Source organism: Myxine glutinosa, chromosome 10 (assembly GCF_964187855.1).
Source record: "Myxine glutinosa chromosome 10, kmMyxGlut1.1, whole genome shotgun sequence".
NCBI lineage: Eukaryota > Metazoa > Chordata > Myxini > Myxiniformes > Myxinidae > Myxine > Myxine glutinosa.
Window position 1 is genome coordinate 134,242,946 of NC_136270.1, and position 21,271 is coordinate 134,264,216.

Here is a 21,271-nt window from a genome sequence, read left to right on the forward strand (position 1 = left end):
GTCCGAGGTGATTCCTTTGGGTCGCGGTGTACCAGTGGATACAGAGTCCGAGGTGATTCCTTTGGTCTCCACGAAGGGTGTAGCGTTTGCAGAGGTTTTCGGGGCATCCGAGCTGGCTGGAGCGGCCACGACGATCTCCGGCAGTGGCGGGTCGAACTGTTGTCCTGACTGTGACGATGCTACAGGCTCCATCGACTCACAGTGACGGTAGGTTATGTGGTCCTGATGTCGACGAATTTTGCGGCCGTCCTGCAGGCGAATCACACTGGACAGTGGACCTGGCTTCTCGATGATGTCTCCCGGTAGCCACGTCGCACCTGCACCAAAATTTCGGGCAAACACTGGATCTCCAATGTTGATACAGCGACTGTTGGACGTCTTATCGTGCACCAACTTTTGATTAAGCTGGCTCTGATAAACATTTGATGATATGTCTGGTTTGAGATTGTCAAGTGTCGATCTCAAGTGTCGTTTCATCAATAACTCAGACGGAGCTGCACCGGTTGTTGATTGTGGCGTGATGCGGTATTTGAACAGGAGACGAGACAGCTTTGTTTCCAGGGTTCCCTCCTGAAGTTTCTGCAATCCGGATTTGATGATTCCCACGGATCGTTCGGCCAAGCCATTTGAAGCCTGGTGATGTGGGCTGACAAACTTATGTTTGATGCCGTTCCGACGTGTGAACTTGGCAAACTCGGTACTGGAAAAACACGAACCGTTATCACTCACGATCATCCTGGGCAGACCATGAGTGGCGAAACAGCGTCTGAGTCTTTCGATGACAATGGCTGACGTAGTACCACGCGTCACATAGGCATCAATCCATTTTGTGTGCGCGTCCGTAATTATTAGAATCATGCTGCCGTTAATAGGCCCGGCATAATCGAGATGTAGGCGATGCCACGGTTCGCTGGGCCATTCCCAGGGATGCAGTGGCGCTTTCGCAGGTGTATTCCGGGTGCTCTGGCAGGGGTAACAATGTCGAACATGATGTTCGATATCAGCATCAAGATTCGGCCACCACACATCGTTTCTGGCGAGTGACTTCATCTTCACAATCCCGGGGTGACAGTCATGGATTTCATCCATGACCCTGGAACGCAGATTTTTCGGGATCACGACACGACATCCCCAGAGTAGGCAACCATTTTCCACGCTGAGTTCGTTTTTACGTGCTTTAAAAGCCGCAAAATCTGGGTCACCCTCAGGTAGCAAATGCCATCCAAGCTGTACAGCCTGGACAGTTCTGGACAGAACGGGGTCTCGTCGAGTATGAGTGCGGATCTGGCCAGAATCGACAGCACAATCTTCCAGATGATCCATCAGTGCGATAATGGATCCTGGTGTAGGCGAATCATCAACGGATTCTGGAAGGGGTAACCGACTCATGGCATCTGCATTTGTGATAGACGAACCGGGCTTATAACATATGGTGTAGTCATAAGCAGCGAGAAACAGGGACCAGCGGATGATCCTGGGCGGTAGTGTGTCAGATGTCGCCTTAGTTGGACCAAACAGACTGATCAGCGGCTTGTGATCAGTGCGAATCGTGAAATGATGTCCAAGAAGGTACTGGCGAAATTTGCCAACGCCGAAAACGATTCCCAATCCTTCCTTGTCAAGTTGGGAATAGTTTTTCTCTGCCGGGGTCAACGTTCTGGATGCAAATGCAACCGGTCTTTCTGTACCATCAGGCATCACGTGCGATAATACACTCCCCACTCCATACCGACAGGCATCGCATGTCAGCACAAGATCCTTCTCTGGATCAAAATGAACGAGAACATTGGACGATTTGAGCAGATCCTTAGAGGTCTGGAATGCTGATTGTTCACTAGACCCCCAGCTCCAGGAGACTCCTTTCCTCAAAAGCCGATAAAGGGGGCCCAAAACGTCGGTCACATTCGGGATGTAACGACCATAGAACTGAAGCAAACCGAGGTATGACTTCAATTCGGTCACATCTCGTGGAGAAGGAGCATCCTTGATAGCTCGGACTTTCTCATCTGTCGGGTGTAGACCCTCGGCATCAATCGTATGACCCAGGTACGTGACTGATGGCACCATAAACTTGCACTTGTCTCGACGCAAACGTAGGCCGGAGTCCGAAATCTTCTTCAGAACTCTCTCCAGGTTCTGTAGATGTTCCGCGTCCGTACGACCAGTAACCAGAATATCATCCTGGTAACAAACGACGTTGCGTTCGGCGGCAAACAAACTGTCCATGACACGCTGATAAATTCCAGGTGCAGATTTCACTCCAAAACTAAGTCGGTGGTACCTATACAACCCACGATGCGTGTTGATGGTAAGATACTGTTTCGAATTGTCGTCCAAGCAGAGCTGTAGATAGGCGGATTTGAGATCGAGTTTCGTAAAAGTCTTGCCTCCCGTGAGACGAGCATAGAGGTCTTCGATCCTCGGGATTGGATATTTATCCAATGAAGAACACCTGTTCACGGTCATTTTATAATCTCCACATATGCGGATGGACTGGTCCGATTTTATGACTGGAACGATGGGCGCCGCCCATTCGGCATACTGGATTTGCTCGATGATCCCCAGATTTTCAAGATGATCCAGTTCCTTGTCAATCCGCTCACGCAGGGCGAAAGGGACTGGGCGAGCCCTGCAAAATATAGGATTGGCATCCCGGTCAACCCTGAGTTTAGCCGTATGTCCTTTCAAGGTTCCAAGCTCATCCTTGAAGACATCCGGGTACGTATCCAGCACATTTTTGAGTGTGTATGCTGCGGTAGGAGAAACATTGGCTGCCCGGAGTTGATGAATGCTTTCCCACTTCAGTCGAATTATGCTCAACCAGTTCCTGCCGAGTAAGGAAGGGCCCTTTCCAGGAATGACGATCAGGGGTAGGTGAAACTCACGGTTATCGTAGCCCACCGTGACATCACATGTACCGCAGGGAACAATCTTCTCACCTGTATAGGTGGAGAGTCCATAGGTAGTAGGTTTCAGATGGGGTCGGTCAGCATCACTCCACAGGTTTGTGAAAACAGCATGGCTGATGAGCGAGACGGCCGCACCAGTGTCGACCTCCATTTGCAATGGTCGATTGTTGACGACAACATTGGCAAGAAGAGGGTCCCGCCTATGGTGAGAATCAATATGAAGCAGGTCATACGATTCTGAGTTGTCGGAAACAGAGCTCACCTGGTCAAGCTCGGGTTCCTCCGAACCGATAAACTGATGAATCTTGTCAGCAGCTTTTCCTTTTCCCGATTTGCGAGTGATGCAAGCTGGAGCAATATGGCCAGTTTTCGAACAGAAATGGCAGGTGGCATCTTTGAACCGACACGTCTCCGGAGGGTGCTTTCCGTTGCACCGAAAACAGTTGTTGTGGGTTTGAGACTGCACTGGCTTCTGACGAGGAGCCTTGTTCCAACGTTGTGGCTGAACATGATCCAACCGATTCACAGCAGGGCTGGTACCAGATGAGCGAGTGGCACCGATGCTTGTAGCGTTGCGTTCAGCACTTTCCATGGAAATTGCGGTGTCTCTGGCATTTTGGAACGTCAGTCTTCTCTCAGCAAGCAGGCGTCTACGAGTGCGGTCATCGGACATGCCAACCACCAGCAAATCACGAAGCATGTCATCAATCGTGTCCCCAAACTCACACAGATGTGACACAGATGTGACGTCCGTCGTTGGCGGACGTTAACATCCCACTGTGTCCTTCGTGAAGAGTAGGCGAGCTATCGCCGACACTAACTCCAAATTATAACTCGAACCTACAGGGGACACTGCAACAGCGGCACGGTCATTTCTCCCAACAAGTGATGCTACCCACGGAAAGCCATGTGCTTCACACGAAATGATGATTATGATGATTTATGAAGAAGAAGAACCATGATTTCTGAGCGATGGTGGATATGATTCCATCGTATCCATGGAGTGAGTGGAGAGGCAGAGACGATGAACACCTATTTGCATAACCTGAGTGTGGTTTAACGGGAAGAAATGATTGGAAAACGCTTGGTTTTGTCCATCATGATTCTTATGCTGATCGAGTTCGGATGGGATTGGATGGGATTGGATGGGATCGGATGGGATTGGATGGGATTGGATGGGATCGGATGGGATCGGATGGTATCGGATGGTATCGGATGGGATTGCATGGGATCGGATGGGATCGGATGGGATCGCATGGGATTGCATGGGATCGGATGGGATCGGATGAGATTGGATGGCATCGGATGGGATCGGATGAGATTGGATGGCATCGGATGGGATTGGATGGCATCGGATGGGATCGGATGAGATTGGATGGCATCGGATGGGATTGGATGGGATCGGATGGGATTGGATGGGATCGGATGAGATTGGATGGCATCGGATGGGATTGGATGGGATCGGATGGGATTGGATGGCATCGGATGGGATCGGATGAGATTGGATGGCATCGGATGGGATTGGATGGGATCGGATGGGATTGGATGGGATCGGATGGGATCGGATGGGATCGGATGGGATCGGATGAGATCGGATGGGATTGGATGGGATCGGATGGGATCGGATGGGATCGGATGGGATCGGATGGGATCGGATGAGATTGGATGGGATTGGATGGGATGGGATCGGATGGGATCGGATGGGATTGGATGGGATTGGAAGGCCTGGTGGAAGGTGCATATTCATGTAAAACGTCATTGGGTTTGTTTGTATGTTAACAGTGCTGGTTAATGTTGTGTTTTCCAGATCGTGAAAACCAATCGATGCTAATCACGTGAGTACAATTTTTTAATACTTTGATGAATATTGAACTTGGGAGAACAAGAGCAGAGATAACAAGGGGATAATTGTTGTTTTTTTGTTCGTTTTTATTTTGTATACCAAGTCGAGGCTCATGCAAGAGCTAACACATAGAACATACCAAGTAAGTAGAAGAACTTGCAAAGGTGGGTTGATAATAAGGCCAATGGAAAGGTTTAAAAGGAAAACAGGTGGTATGGTGAGTTAAAAGGAAATGAAAACACAAATTCCCCATCTTGTGATAAGTTACCTTATCCAGGAACAAGTACACTTTTTGAAACAGTTTTTCTTTTTTTTCTTTTTTTGTATACTGAATCGAGGCTCGTGAAAGAGTTAACATTTATTTCACAAACAAATCAACCAGACAAACAAGCTATATAAAAAGAGGGAGTGGAAGACAAGATGGGGAGAGAATGGGGAAGCACACAAACACAACATTTGAGGGCAGGGAGATGTGTGGGAGGGAGAGGGCTTGGGGGGAGGAGGCGTGGGAAGGGGGGTGGGGGTGGAAGAAGTATAAAACACAAGGACACCAAGGACTTCCAGTACAGAAGTTGGTATTTCAAAAAAGTGGATTTGGGGTGAAATTAGCGGGGGTAGAAAAGATCAAGGTTTTGGATGGGGGAAGATAAGAGATGGTGGTGAACAGCTGTTTCAAAGACCTGGAGGGTGGAGTGGGATTGAAGAGAGTGAGAGAGTTTGTTCCAGAGTTGGGAGAAAAGAGGACTGAAGGAGTGAAGGTGAGCAGAGAGTCTTGATTTTGGCAGTTTAACCATAAGAGGGTTGCAGGCAGACCTTGTGCGACCTGTAGGAATATTTGGGGGACAGAGCCCAGAGAGAGCTGGGGGGGGCAAGGGCAGAGAGGAGTCGGTAGAAGACGGAAAGACCACCAAACTGCCTGCGGTGAGTGAGTGAAAGGCCCTTGGAGTTAGCTTCATCGCCGGAGATTCCAATGATTCTGAACGCTTTGGTTTCAACAGCGTGAAGACGAGCTAGGTGGGAGGCAGGAGCACCAGCCCAGAGGGGAGAGCAGTATTCCATTGAGCTGCGGATGAAAGCCTTGTATGTGGTGAGGAGCTCAGGTGTGCCAAGGAAGGACTTCGCACGACGGAGGATGCCCAGTCGGCGACTGGCTTTGGAGGCCAGATTTGAAATGTGGTTTTCCCAGGAAAGATCATGGCAGATAGTGAGAACCAAAAGCTTGAGTGACAGAACTTCTTGGAGAGGATTATTCAGAAAGTGGATGGGAGGGTTGTCCAGTCGGTCTTTTTGGAGAGACATCGTAAGAGTGTGAGATTTGTCAGGATTGAAAGACATGTTCCACTTGTTTGCCCAGTCTGTGATTTTGTCCAGGTCTGCAGAGAGTGAGGAGGCTGCAGACTGCCGATCTGAGGGATGAGGAATGGAGCGACAGAGAGTAGAGTCATCAGCAAAGAGATAGAGAGGATTTTCAAGAGAGTCAGAGAGATCATTGATGAAGACCAGAAAAAGCACAGGGCCCACAACACTGCCTTGGGGAACTCCAGGCTGAACACGAAGAGGAGATGAGAGAAACTCATTCAGGGCCACATGTTGACTACGACTAGAGAGGAAGTCCGCCAGCCATGCGTGGGGATTTCCATGGATACCAAAGGAGGGGAGTTTGGTGAGCAGAGCGGGGTGCCAGACCGTATCGAAGGCACGTGATATGTCAAGGGAGACAGCTCTAATTTCCTGTTTGGCATTGAGGACCTCCATCCATTGTTGAGAAAGCAGAAGCAGCATGGCCAGAGTAGAGTGACCAGGTCTGAAACCAAATTGATGATCAGAGATCAAGCCATTGGAGAAGAGGAAAGATTTCATATCTGAAGCAATGATGGATTCCATGACTTTGCTGATAATTGGGAGAAGGTTGATTGGTCTGTAGATGCTAGGATCTGTTTTTGCACCTTTTTGTGCAAAGCAGTGATGTTGGCTGATTTCCAAGCAGATGGACGATGACCTTGAGCAGAAGAGAGGGTGAAGAGAACAGAGAGAGGGAGTGAAAGAGCAGAAGAACAGGATTTTAGGACCCATGGGCCGATGCTGTCAGGTCCACTTGCAGAATCGGAGTCGAGGGTTGACAGAAACTTTTCCACCTTGTCAGGAGGAAAGGACACAGAGTCCAGGAGCAGCTGGGTACGACTGGATACGGTGGGTACAGAGAGGGATGGGTTTGGGACACAAGATTTAGAGGCAAACACAGAGTTGAGGCATTCAGCTTTTTCACGTACGGAGTCAGATGTGTAGCCGTTTGAGGTGAGGGAGAGGATGGAGGGGGAACAAACACCAGAAACAGCTTTGACCAGACGCCACCAGGATTTGGAAGAGGGAGACAGAGAAGAGAGTTCGGTCTTGAGAGCGGAGAGATATTGTTTCCTGGCTCTCCTGAGGGTGGACACACACTTGTTTCGGGCTTTGTGAAAGGAAATGAGATTTCCTTCCGTTGGATTTGCTTTCCAGGAGACGAAAGTAAGTTGTTTCTGGGCAACAGCCCCACCACAAGATTCCGTGTATCATGGACGGGAGGAAGGGTATCACAACTGAAGACGAGATGGGATAAATCTGTGCACGAGAGAGAGAAATTTACTTTGGAAGAATTCCCAGGATGAGTTGATGTCAGAGGCGGTAGAGATGGGAGACCAGTCCAGATGATTGATGGCTGCTTGAAGACCGTGCCAGTTGGCCTGAGTGAAATGCCAGACTCATCGATGCTGAGGAGGCTCTCTGAGAATGGTCAGAGAGATGTCCACTTTAACAAGCACATGATCAGATGAGCCGATTGGAGCAGAAGAAGAGCAGCAGACATTTTCAGGGAAGTTAGTCATAACCAAGTCCAGAAGAGAAGATGCTCCGTTGACTGAGATCCGGGTCGGGAAATTGACAGATTGTGTCAGTCCCAGTGAGTTGCAGAAGTCCTTTGCTGAAGAGCCATGGCTGGTGAGAGAGGTACCCACATCCAGCCAACTGGCATGGTGACAATTGAAATCACCACATATGAGGAAGAGAGAGTTGGGATGGGTAGATAGAAGTTGGTCCATATTCTCAGACAGCGAGATGTAGATGGAGTCATCACTGTTTGGTGGACGGTACAACACACATATGAACAAAAGGTGGGAGCAAAGGGGAAGCCGCAGCCAAAGGTATTCCTGGGGGTGAGATGGAGAGAGGGCAGTGCAGGGCGAGTGAGGAAGAGAGTTTTTTTATAAAGATAGCAACCCCACCTCCAGGACGAGGCTCAGGTCTATCATACCTTAGGAGGGAGTAACCTGGGAGAGATACCAAGGAATCAGAGACATCATGAAGGAGGAAAGTTTCTGTTAAGCAGATCACGTCTGGTTTGTCAGAAGCAACCTGTATGGAGAGATCAGTCAAGTTTCAGCGAGGGCCCCGGATGTTTGAGGTCCATACCGTTAAAGAAGCGGGATGGGGAGCATCAGATACAGAGCAGGGGGGGTGGGGGGAGGGGTAGGGTAAGATGTGGAAGAGGAGGAAGAGGTAGGGAGAGCTGTTGAAGGTGTGTCAGAGATTTCAGAGTAGCTTGGAGAAAGGGAAGAATGGGGCGGACAAAAGGTTTGATGGTGATTGGGTGAGGCACAGTGAGGTGTTATTTGAGGAGGGGGAAGAGCGAGGCAGAAGGTTGGGGGAGATGAAGGTGAAAGTTGGAAGGGGGAAGATGCAGGGAGGACGCTTTGAGGAGGAGGGGTGAGAGGGGAGTCTCGGAGGGGAGGAGCGAGGGAGAGTCTCGGAGGGGAGGGGTGTGGTGGGGGGAGTTTAGGATGGAAGGGGAAAGGGGGGAGAAGCCAAAGGTATTCCTGGGGGTGAGGTGGAGAGAGGGCAGTGCAGGGCGAGTGAGGAAGAGAGTTTTTTATAAAGACAGTAACCCCACCTCCAGGACAGTGATCTGACACTGACGGAAGGGCTGGTACATACACACACACACACACACACACACACACACACACACACACACACACACACACACACATATATATATATAGGCATGCAGGGCAAGAAAATGAGAAACTCGATTACTGAAATTCCTTCATTCAAACAACACTTTGCAATTCGAAGGTGAAAGTTCAGATGTAAATGAAAATAAGAAATTGTAGCTCAACAGAAAACCACAACAATTACCCCCAAACCCTGACACATTCACAAAGATGGCTGCCAGTCATTCTTACAATACCAGAAAGGATATTTATTTTGAAATAAACACCGTTACATTTAAAAGGGAATAATGTGGGAAATTACTATAAAAGCTTCCATAATAATGGTTGTCCTTTGTAGCTGAAGATGGCCATTGACACGTGATGTGCAGACATCTTCATGTACAGATTTGTCGGACAATGCACCGACACCTCTCCCTGCATGTCAGACAACAGGACAACAGTTAGTACCTGGTTCAGGATTCAAACCCAGGTCGGACTGCTCACAAAGGGGAGTGTGCATACCTTGAGCTTATACTGCCAGTCCCAAATCTTCCATACACACAAACCTGCAGGATGCGTTCTCCCTGCCGCCGCCAATACATACTAAACATAGTCCCTTTTCACATCGAAGGTTAATCAGGGTTCATGTGCAAGGCCGTCAGAGTAACCTTCAATGCAAGAAAGGAACTTCATGAAGTGACATCACATTTCTCTGAATTTTAATCCCTTGCATTTTTTTTTTTTTTTTTTTTGTACACAAGGTCAAGGCTCGTGTAAGAGCTAACAATAATGACAAAAAAATAAATAAATAAATAAACGGACACACAAGAGGAAATAAAGGGAGACAAAGATGGGGAGAGAGGAGGAAGAACGCAAGTACAACATTTGAGAGCAGGGACATCGGGGGATCTAAGGGAGGTAGAGGGCTTGGGGGGAGGAGGCGTGGGAAGGAGGGGGGGGGGGGGGGGGTGGGGGGTGGGACAGGTAAAAAAAACACAAAAAAAACACAAGGACACTGCTAGGATTTCCAAGAAAGAAGTCGATATTTCAGAAAAGTGGATCTGGGGTGAATTAGTGGGGGTAGAAAAGATCAAGGTTTTGGATGGGGGAAGATAACAGATGGTGGCGAACAGCTGTTTTAAAGACCTGGAGGGAGGAGTGGGATTGAAGAGAGTGGGGGAGTTTGTTCTAGAGGCGGGAGAAAAGAGGAATGAAAGAGTGAAGGTGAATAGAGAGCCTAGATTTTGGCAGCTTAACCATTAGAGGGTTTCTAGCAGGTCTTGTGCGACCTGTAGGAATATTTGGGGGACAAAACACAGAGAGAGCTGGGGGAGCAAGGCCGGAAAGGAGTCGGGAGAAGACAGAAAGACCACCAACCTGCCTGCACTTTGGTTTTATAAAAACAAGCACATTGATCAAATAGGAGTTTAAAAAAACAAAAAAGAGGAGCACACATCATCACCTTTATTTATCGCCAATTGCTGTATTCTGAGGTTATCCTAGTCAGCTGTTTCCTTGTTCTTTAAATTCTCCTTTTATTGATAAATATACTTCGTGTTGGTCGGGTTGTCCTGTCGGAATGTTGAACCCGATCCTCCTTTTCTTTGACCGACTTTCCTTGTGCGTTTTTCCTTGAGTAATCGCTCGTGCAGCTGTTTGACCCTTGTGTGTGCTGTTTTCATGAAGGGGAGAGTCCGGTGCAGGAAAGACCGTGAACACGAAGAGAGTTATACAATATTTCGCCACCGTCGCCGCCCTGGGGGACATGCCTGGCGGATCCGGGTCTTCCAAGAAGGTGGTGATGGAACCCTGTGGGATTGTTGCCCCTTTTTGTCATCACTGTGTGAAATAACAATCATTCAGATGTGATAGAAAAAAACCATTTTGCCGACCTTGTTGCTAATCAAGTAAACTACCTTAAAGTCATCTCAAACAAAAGTTACCTTAAACTTACTGAAATGGCCTCTTTTTGAACAGTTGAGTGCTGTTTTTGGCCTCCATTCTTGATGCAAATGTTCCTTAAATGCCCAACTTTGTGTCATATATATTGTTGCGGATCTCTGCGCCGGCCTTTCCCCCTTACCAAGGGGGGATTAGTCCCCTTGTCTTTGACGAGCCGACGGGACCCGGGACCTATGACGTCCTTCCCAGACAGCGCGAAATAGAGTCGTAGGACTAATCACTCATACCTAATTACTTGCGCTGCCCAGAAACGAGGAAATAAGCCCCGCCCGAATCACACGTGTTGGTGGATACGCCGAGCGGTAGCGGACCCGTGACCCGAGCCGTTATCAATTGCTAGACCCCGATCCAAGCGGTTCTTATTCGTGCCACGCATACCCAATGATGGAAATCACAAAAGCGGTCGAATTCAGAAGAAAAGGAATAACAAGATTTATTTACACGATGTACAATGGTTCAGCAGAAGAAGACACAGTGTAGCCTTAATCACAGTCTTAACTTATTCCCTGGACAAACGGGCCCATTCACACTCAGACACACTCACACGGGGTTTGCAGACGAACAGGTCAGCACGTCCAGGAATGGCGTCCGGGCAGCTCTCCCTCCGATCCCCAGCTCGCACCGTGAAGTAGATGAAATAGTAGACGGCAGGAGCTCTCCGCGTGTCATTGGCGCGCACGGGATAATTACGGGGCGAATGGTAGGGCTGGGCTCTGGCGGTTACACTGGCGGCTACTGCCGCGTTCACTCGCGTGGATGCGTACGTAATAGTTCAATAGGCGTGAACAATGTGCTTTGGCTGGTAAGTCTTCCCGATACTGTCGTGTGCACGCCAGTCCTTTTCATACAAGTGCCCCGAGTCCTCTGCTTGAGTCCTCTTCAAGGGCTTTGTGCGCTGGCTTTTATAGCCCTGCCCAGCGAACTCTCTGGAACTTGCCAGACGCGCCCTTACCACGCCCTATCACGCCATGCCCTCAGAGCCCTGGTTGGCTGGTAGCCCTTACCCTCATCGCCTCTGACGTGCTCCTCCACTCCACCACACCCCGACTCCACGCTCCTCCCTCTTTTCAGGCCTACCTCGTGTCACTTGACTAGTTCGAGCGAACAAAGGGCGACGAACGCTGCTGGCAGCCAAAGCGTAACAAACTGCGGGTAGCCAAAGCGTAACAAATTGAGGGATGCCAAATGGGGCGCAGGATCGATTATGCCCATGATGGAATTGGGGGGTGGCGCAAAGATGAAAGGACCTAAGCTCATTTCTTTACACAACACAGATATTACTAGGGAAATGGCCTACTCTTACACATACTATGACATAACTAATACTCTAAGTGGGCATACTTGTTGCTTGTGGACTATCTCTGGGGGGCAAACCTTTAACCTTTAATGATGTCATATATACAAATCTCAAAACCGTATCAATATGTTTCATATCCCTCAGGCAAATACATACTCTGTAAAGTACTGTATATCCAAAAAATTATCATGGTCAGGATAAGGAATTTGATTTCTTCATCAGCCAATCTGCTTTCAGCCTCAACCAGGTGATGAGCGTAACCATGTGATGATTCAGGGGTGCAACCATATTTTGTCTCAAGAGTGGGAGGGGAGGATGGGGAGAGGTATCCCAACTTGTCTGTTAAGTATAAAATAAATCGCTATCCATCAAAATGAGTGAGGTCAGCAGGTTTATTTGTCGACATTTCACTCTCTATAGTCTATACTATGACCACGTACCATGGGGGAGAACCTGGACTCCTGCCCTCAACCCCCATAGTCTTACTGAGAATTTCAGTGATGTACAGAAGTCCTGCTACTCAAGCCATACTTTATTGTTTGGGTTTGCGATCAAAATAGATCTCTGAACATTCTCAGAGAACAGCCTCAGTGGTGGCAAGTCTGGCAATTCACTCAGGCAAACTGGCAGGGACTGCAAACACCATTACACTTCAAGAATGGTCTCCTATATCTACTGCCCCTGATATGAACTCAGACTGGGAGTTCCTCCTGAAAACCGACTCACTCATGCACCGATTCATCCCATCTCGGCTTCAATTATTCTACCCTTCATCTGGCCCATGGTGCACTGAATCCTACATTGAGGCAGGTATTCTGAAACAACTTGCCTTCTCTTCCTCGAAGGCTAATCCGACTGAAGGTGATCTCAGTGCATTCCAAAACGTCCGCAACAAGTGTGTGTCCACTTCCAGGAGAGCCAGAAAACAATATCTGTCCAACCTCAAGAATGAGCTTTCAAACTTGTCCCTTCCTCTGAAGCATGGTGGTGCCTTATTAGGACTGTCTCTGGTGTATGCTCCCCTTCCATCCCTTCCCTCTCTTCAAATGGAACTACAGCTGACTCTGCTAATGAGAAGGCCTAATGCCTCACAATTCTGTGTTTCCTTCCAAATCTAGTGTCCTCAATCTCTCACTTTCAGTACCAATCCTTCCATGTCGTACCCAACTGCTCCTGGACTCTGTGCTTTTGCACCTGAGAAGGTAGAGAAGGTTCTTTCAATCCTCGACTTAGACTGTGACTCCACTACTGGACCAGATAGCATCAGCTCAAATGTCGTAAAAACCTGCTCTTTTTCTCGTGCACTTCCTCTCTCTGCCCTTTTCACCTTGTCATTTGCCCAAGGGCCGAGGTCATCTTCCATCTGCTTGGAAATCCGCCAACATCACTGCACTTCATAAAAAAACTCATCCCCTCAACTACAGACCTATCAGCTTACTTCCAATCATCAACAAGGTCATGGAATCCATCATCGCAGTTTCTATGAAATCCTTCCTTTTCTCCAGCAACCTCATCTCAGATCACCAATTTGGGCTCAGCCCAGGTCACTCCACCTCGGACGTGCTGCTTCGACTCTCCCAACAACGGATGTAGGCCCTCAATGTCAGACATGAGATGTGGGTCGTCTCTCTGGACATATGTCATGTTTTTGATACAGTGTGGCAACCCGGCTTACTCTCCAAACTCTCTACCATCGAAGGCCAACTCCACACATGTCTGACTGACTTCCTCTACACTCGTAGCGAACGTGTGGCACTCAACGGAATCCTTTCATCTCCTCTCCATGTCTAGGCTGGAGTGCCCCCAAGGTAGTGTTATGGGTCCAGTCCTATTCCTGATATTCATCAATGATCTCTCTGACTCTCTGGAAAATCCTCTTTATATATTTGATGATGCCATCACATCTGCCATGACATCCCTCATCTTTCAGATAGGCAGGCTAAAGACTCTCTTCCCTCTTTTTAGACTTGACAAAATCACAAGCTGGTCAAACACTGGCCTTGCCCCCCCCCCCCCCCCCCAGCCCTCTCTGGGCTCTGTCCCCCAAATATTCCTACAGGTCGCACAAGATCTGCCTGCAACCCTCTTATGGTTAAACTGCCAAAATCAAGACTTTCTGCTCACCTTCACTCCTTCATTCCTCTTTTCTCCCGCCTCTGGAACAAACTCCCTCACTCTCTTCAATCCCACTCCACCCTCCAGGTCTTTAAAACAGCTGTTCACCACCATCTCTTATCCTCCCCCATCCAAAACCTTGATCTTTTCTACCCCCGCTAATTTCGGTCCCCTTGTGTTTCATACCTCTCTCCCCCCCCCCCCCCTCCCCCTCCCCTTCCCATGCCTCCTGCCCCCAAGCCCTCTCCCTCCCACACTTCTCCCTGCTCTCAAATGTTGTGGTTGTGTGCTTCCCCTTCTCTCCCCATCTTGTCTTCCGCTCCCTCTTTTTGTATATTTTGTTTGTCTGGTTGATATTTTTGTGAAATAAATGTTAGCTCTTTCACGAGCCTCGATTCAGTATACAAAAAAAAAAAAAAAAAAAAAAAAAAAAACACTTGGAATATGTCTTTCAATCCTGACAAATCTCACTCTCATTATCTCTCTCCGAAAGGACCGACTGGCCAACCCTCCCATCTACCTTCTGAACAAACCTCTCCAAGAAGTTCTGTCGCTCAAGCCTTTGTGTCTCACTATCTGCCATGATCTTTCCTGGGAAAACCACATTTCAAATCTGGCCTCCAAAGCCAGTCTCCGACTGGGCATCCTCCGTCGTGCGAAGTCCTTCCTTGGCACACCTGAGCTCCTCACCACATACAAGGCTTTCATCCGCAGCTCAATGGAATACTGTTCTCCCCTCTGGGCTGGTGCTCCTGCCTCACACCTAGCTCGGCTTCACGCTGTTGAAACCAAAGCATTCAGAATCATTGGAATCTCCCTCGATGAAGCTGATTCTGAGGATCTTTCACTCACTCAGTGCAGGCAGGTTGGTGGTCTTTCTGTCTTCTACGAACTCCTCTCCGGCCTAACTCCCCCGCTCTGTCTGTGCTCTGTCCCCTAAATATTCCTGCAGGATGCACAAGATCTGCCAGCAACCATTTTCTGGTGAAACTGCCAAAATCAAGACTCTCTGCCCACCTTCACTCCTTCATTCCTATTTTCTCCCACCTCTGGAACAAACTCCCTCACTTTGTTCAATCCCACTCCACCCTCCAGGTCTTTAAAACAGCTGTTCGCCACCATCTCTTATCTTCCCCCATCCAAAACCGTGATCTTTTCTACCCCCGTTAAGTCATTGCAGATCCACTTTTTTGAAATACCGACTTCTTTCCTGGAAGTCCTAGCAGTGTCCATGTGTTTTTTTTTTAACCTCTCCCACCCTCCCCCCCCTTCCCACGCCTCCTCCCCCCAAGCCCTCTTCCTCCCACAGATCTCCCGATGTCCCTGTTCTCCGCTGTTGTGCTTGTGTGATGCCCTCTCTCCCCCCCCATCTTGTCTCCCGCTCCCTTTATCATATGTTGTATGTGTCCGTTTATGTTTTTTTGTGATTAATGCGAGCTCTTACACGAGCATCGATCTTGTGTACAAGAATAAAAAGCCAAGCAGCCACAGGCCGCACACGAATCTCCACCATAGAGAAACGGACATGTTGTGTTCTGGAGATGGACGATGTGGAACACAGTGTTTTGAATGTTAACAGATGGTAGCATATGGAACACAGAGTTCCTGAGTTGTGGATATTATTATTTGAAAAATGTATAATTTTTCTTGTTGACCACGAGTGAGTTTAAAAGCACCAACACGACGTCCAACACTCATTGGAACAAAAGTGCAGTAATCTCTTTTTCATTCTCCATCTGTCGCGTGTGCTGTTCTTCTTCTTCAGGCCTCCTTGGAGGATCAAATTATTCAGGCAAACCCAGCACTGGAAGCTTTTGGGAATGCAAAAACCATTCGAAATGACAACTCTTCCCGCTTTGTGAGTACAATATCGACACTTTTTCTGTATTTGTTTCCTGTCTATCTCGAGCTCGTCCAACAATAAGGTCCGGAGATAGCGCACTTGCCCCCGATACGTGTGGTCTGGGTTCGATTCTCGACACGACTCCAAAATCATTTCTTATTGCCGCTTCGCAGGTGTATTGGTGCCTCGCCAGGTGTGCCGTCCCTCGGATGGACGTTAGGCCGGGTGTCCTGCCTGCTAGTGTTGGCTGGTATATGTTAAAGGTACCACGGTGTCTCTTGCGGTGGTATGTCGTTGTATACCAGTACCCTGGCCATGTTTCAAATTGTGAATTGACTACCACCGTGAAAGGCAATGGCAAACCCCCCGGTGTATTATCTGCCTCGAGAGTGCTTTGGCAGCTCCAATACTCTGGAAAAGAGATCGAGTGTGTCCATTGGACTCGATTTAAATAGCTTCACAGGAAATTGAATAATATCCATATCGTCTTGTTGGTGGAGGGGGTCTGCGTGCACCCCTGGAAATCTATTTATAATGGGCGTTTTTATATTGGAAAAAATGCGGACAAAGCAAATCGTTTTGTTAAAAAGTTGTCCGGATGTCCCACGTGCCATATTTATGCAAATTAAGCCGCCATTATGGATAGATCTGTTATTCACCATATCTCCGCCAATATTACATGTAACTGAAAAAACAAGGTGTCTAGACCCATATTTTGAGGGTCAAAGATCATTATAAGACCAGTCTTGAAGTGACCACATGTGTCCTTGGCATGTAAAATATGCAAATTAGTGCCGCCATTACTGAAAAATCTATTTTTTACCATATCGCCGCCAATATTACAGATAACTGAAAAAACAAGGTGTCTAGACCCATATTTTGAGGGTCAAAGATCATTATTAGACCAGTCTTGAAGTGACCACATGTGTCCTTGGCATGTAAAATATGCAAATTAGTGCCGCCACTACTGAAAAATCTATTTTTTTACCATATCGCCGCCAATATTACAGATAACTGAAAAAACAAGGTGTCTAGCCCCATATTTTGAGGGTCAAAGATCATTATAAGACCAGTCTTTAAGTGAGCACACGTGTGCTTGGCATGTAAAATATGCAAATTAGTGCCGCCATTACTGAAAAATCTATTTTTTACCATATCGCCGCCAATATTACAGATAACTGAACAAATAAGGTGTCTTGACCCATATTTTGAGGGTCAAAGATCATTATAAGACCAGTCTTGAAGTGACCACATGTGTCCTTGGCATGTAAAATATGCAAATTAGTGCCGCCACTACTGAAAAATCTATTTTTTTACCATATCGCCGCCAATATTACAGATAACTGAAAAAACAAGGTGTCTAGCCCCATATTTTGAGGGTCAAAGATCATTATAAGACCAGTCTTTAAGTGAGCACACGTGTGCTTGGCATGTAAAATATGCAAATTAGTGCCGCCATTACTGAAAAATCTATTTTTTACCATATCGCCGCCAATATTACAGATAACTGAAAAAACAAGGTGTCTAGCCCCATATTTTGAGGGTCAAAGATCATTATAAGACCAGTCTTGAAGTGACCACATGTGTCCTTGGCATGTAAAATATGCAAATTAGTGCCGCCATTACTGAAAAATCTATTTTTTACCATATCACCGCCAATATTACAGATAACTGAACAAATAAGGTGTCTTGACCTATGTTTTGAGGGTCAAATATCATTATTAGACCAGTCTTGAAATGACCACATGTGTCCTTGGCATGTTAACATGGAAATTAAGAGTGCCAGAATTATCGAAAATTTGAATTGACGTGCTATCTCGACCGAAATTTCAGTGTTCTCCACTATCACATGCTTCACTCATCATCGCTTTCATCAAAACTGTCAAAGTCAAATTCGCCCTCTTCTCCCTCCTCCTCATCATCATCCTCTTCCTCTTCATGATCAATCGTGTCCAGGAGATCAACCAGTGACGTTGGTAGCACCGGGCCACATGACCACAACGGTTCCAACACTCCTTCGTCAGTCCTCATCCATCCCTGCCCCTGATCGTAGGGCTTATGTCCACTTCTACCACAACTGTTACTCTGGAATGAGAAAGAGTAGGCCTAGTCCCCAATAATAAGACGACCATAATAATAAACATTTTAAAATAACACTATTTGTGAAATTACATGCGTTTCCATCAATAACCCTCAAACACCCTATGTGTTTGATGGCGGCAATAATTTGCATATTTTACATGCCAAGGACACATGTGGTCACTTCAAGACTGGTCTTATAATGATCTTTGACCCTCAAAATATGGGTCTAGACACCTTGTTTTTTCAGTTATCTGTAATATTGGCGGAGATATGGTGAATAACAGATTTATCCATAATGGCGGCTTAATTTGCATAAAAATGGCACGTGGGACATCCGGACAACTTTTTAACGAAGCAAATCGTTTTGTACACATTTTTTCCAATATAAAAATGTCCTTTAGAAATTGCTTTCCAGGGGTGCACGCTGACCCCCTCGACCAACCCTAATAATATTTGAAATTTTATTCCAGTGATGATCTTTTAAATAATAAAAGATCTCCTGTTTTACCAATAACGATGTGATGTCTTTCAGGGAAAATTTATCCGAATTCATTTCGGGACAACAGGAAAGCTTTCTTCAGCAGATATCGATATTTGTGAGTTGACGTGCACCACATACACATGCAGGCCATCTATTTATTATGTAGATTACGTGCGTACGTAATAAATAGACCGACCGCTTTGGGCTGTTGTCCAAACAATGCAATGCCACCTTATTGATTGTTTGTTGATAAGTAACACCACCCATGGTCTTGTTTGTGCTCCAGACTTGCTGGAGAAGTCCAGGGTGATCTTCCAGCAGCCAACAGAGCGAAGTTATCACATATACTATCAAATCTGTTCTGGCAAGAAGCCAGAACTGCAAGGTGAGGACTCAGACAAGATACCTCGATGTACAGAAAGGTTATTAACACTTGTTCATCGCTTGCGAGAACGCTCAGAGGGAGGTGCTGCCACAATATCACAATGGCCTTTAATAACCTGGAGACCACTGTGCACTGACGACTGGAACATTGTGTTCTTTTGTAACAGATATACTCCTCATATCAACGAATCCGTACGATTTCCACTTCTGCTCGCAAGGAGTCGTAACTGTTGACAACTTGGATGATGGCGAAGAGCTGCTCGCCTCTGACGTAAGCACTTGTTCAGGAAGAGCTCCGCAGCGGAAGTTTGCAGTGTTTTTACGTTGACCCAACACTTGCAGAAAATGCCCATACTCAGGCTGGACTAGGCCCATGCATGACGGTGAAAGTCTTCTTCTTCTTTTTGTTTCTTTTTTGTATACATGGTCGAGGCTCATTAAAAGCTACAGCAAAATGGAAGGGAACAAAATGCAAAGGGGGGAAAACACCAACAGCAGAGCAGAAGTGAGAGAGTGTGAAATCAACAAATGGGGGAGAATGTCACATGGGGGAGAATGTCACATGGGGGAGAATGTCACATGGGGGAGAAGGTCACATGGGGGAGAAGGTCACATGGGGGAGAAGGTCACATTGGGGCAAAGGACATATGGGGGAGAAGGTCACATTGGGGAGAATGTCACATGGGGGAGAAGGTCACATTGGGGCAAAGGACATATGGGGGAGAAGGTCACATTGGGGAGAAGGTCACATTGGGGCAAAGGACATATGGGGGAGAAGGTCACATTGGGGAGAAGGTCACATTGGAGCGAAGGTCACATTGGGGAGAAGGTCACATGGGGGAGAAGGTCATATGGGGGAGAAGGTCACATGGGGGAGAATGTCACATGGGGGAGAATGTCACATGGGGGAGAATGTCACATGGGGGAGAAGGTCACATGGGGGAGAAGGTCACATTGGGGAGAAGGTCATATGGGGGCTGAACAAGCTGCACACAAGCTGAATGAAAGAAGAGGAAGGGGAAAGTGGGGAATAAACAGAAAAGGAACAAAACAACCAAGAACGAACTAATAAAAAGGTGAAAGGAGAGGGGGGAAAATCACAACAACCTGGAAAAAGGAGAGTGTTTGGGAATGGCTTCATTTGGTTGTCATCGTGTATATTGTCAAAAAAGGGGAGTACTTTCGGACTACGAGTGGTTTAACCACCCAGCTAGTTATAGTAACACCAGAGAATGAGTCCCATCAAACACGATGATTACCGCACATTCTATCAACAACAGGCATCACCTGCCGTGTGAACACCCAGAGAGCTACAGGAAGCCGATAAGATCAAAATGTCCATTCCTGGTGCGAATCATAAGGAAGCCGGTGTCCAACCCGGTCACGTGACATTAAAGATCCTATGGTCCTTTCAAAAGAGTGCATACGTCATGTTGTGCCATGACCACCACCAAATTCGAGCCCTGGCTAACTCTGGGAAGAGCTACAGCAAACGACCAGGTGTATTCCAGTGACTAATGTTCTACTGTAATCCATCAAATGTTCGGATCGATGAAACACACCGGCACTTCCATCCCAACGATGACCTGAACTCTGCTGTATCACGGAATGGATGTTCGATGTGTTGAGATTTGTGTGACCATCACACAACGATCTTCCCTCGGATGGCGACGTTTCATGGTCTGCCACATTCATCGAATGGTTCAGTGTTTTTCCGTTTTCTTTCATTCCATAATGATGTTCCGCAAGGTTTGCGGAAGGCTGCGATGCTTCGAGTATTGCTGATGGAGGTTTCCACTTTGCACAACTTATTCCTTATTTCCTGAGATTGCTGAACTCCGTTCACTGATACAGGAATTTTAAAAACTGAGCCAAGAGTCTGTCCACGACTCGATCTACTGTCGGTTGATGATATTCATGATTATGCAAATGAGACAAATATGTGTGAATTGTCACAACAAGGAACAGGTATTCTCAGACGTTTGGGGGTAACGGTGTACCTGCAAGGGAGGAAAGTGCGACTTGAAAGTCCGCCATTTTGCAAACACAATAAGTGATGGCTCCCAGTGATAGGTCACGTGAGTACTAAGCATTTGTCGTCCTGTTCCACTTCATCAGTTACTCACCTGTGTCCTTATATATCTCTGAACATAATCACACGAGATAATTATTCCTACGCACAATACGAAATGGCGATTGGAAGGTCTGCTTGGTTAGAGCAAGGCCGCACAATTTGTTTGGTTAGAGCAAGGCCGCACAATTTGCTTGGTTAGAGCAAGGCCGCACAATTTGCTTGATTAGAGCAAGGCCGCACAATTTGTTTGGTTAGAGCAAGGCCGCACAATTTGCTTGGTTAGAGCAAGGTCGCACAATTTGCTTGGTTAGAG

The 21,271-nt window shown here is 47.2% G+C and overlaps 1 protein-coding gene across 1 annotated transcript in view; it reads left to right on the forward strand.

Annotated features, from left to right (window-relative positions):
- Positions 1–21,271, forward strand: part of LOC137433750 (myosin-6-like) — a 181,262-nt gene that overhangs the window by 67,303 nt on the left and 92,688 nt on the right. The window contains exons 5-10 of the mRNA XM_078786144.1: positions 4,717–4,744; positions 10,407–10,518; positions 15,860–15,952; positions 18,552–18,615; positions 18,787–18,885; positions 19,052–19,155. Of these exons, the coding sequence (XP_078642270.1) occupies positions 4,717–4,744; positions 10,407–10,518; positions 15,860–15,952; positions 18,552–18,615; positions 18,787–18,885; positions 19,052–19,155 (500 nt within the window). The remainder of the gene's footprint in view (positions 1–4,716; positions 4,745–10,406; positions 10,519–15,859; positions 15,953–18,551; positions 18,616–18,786; positions 18,886–19,051; positions 19,156–21,271) is intronic.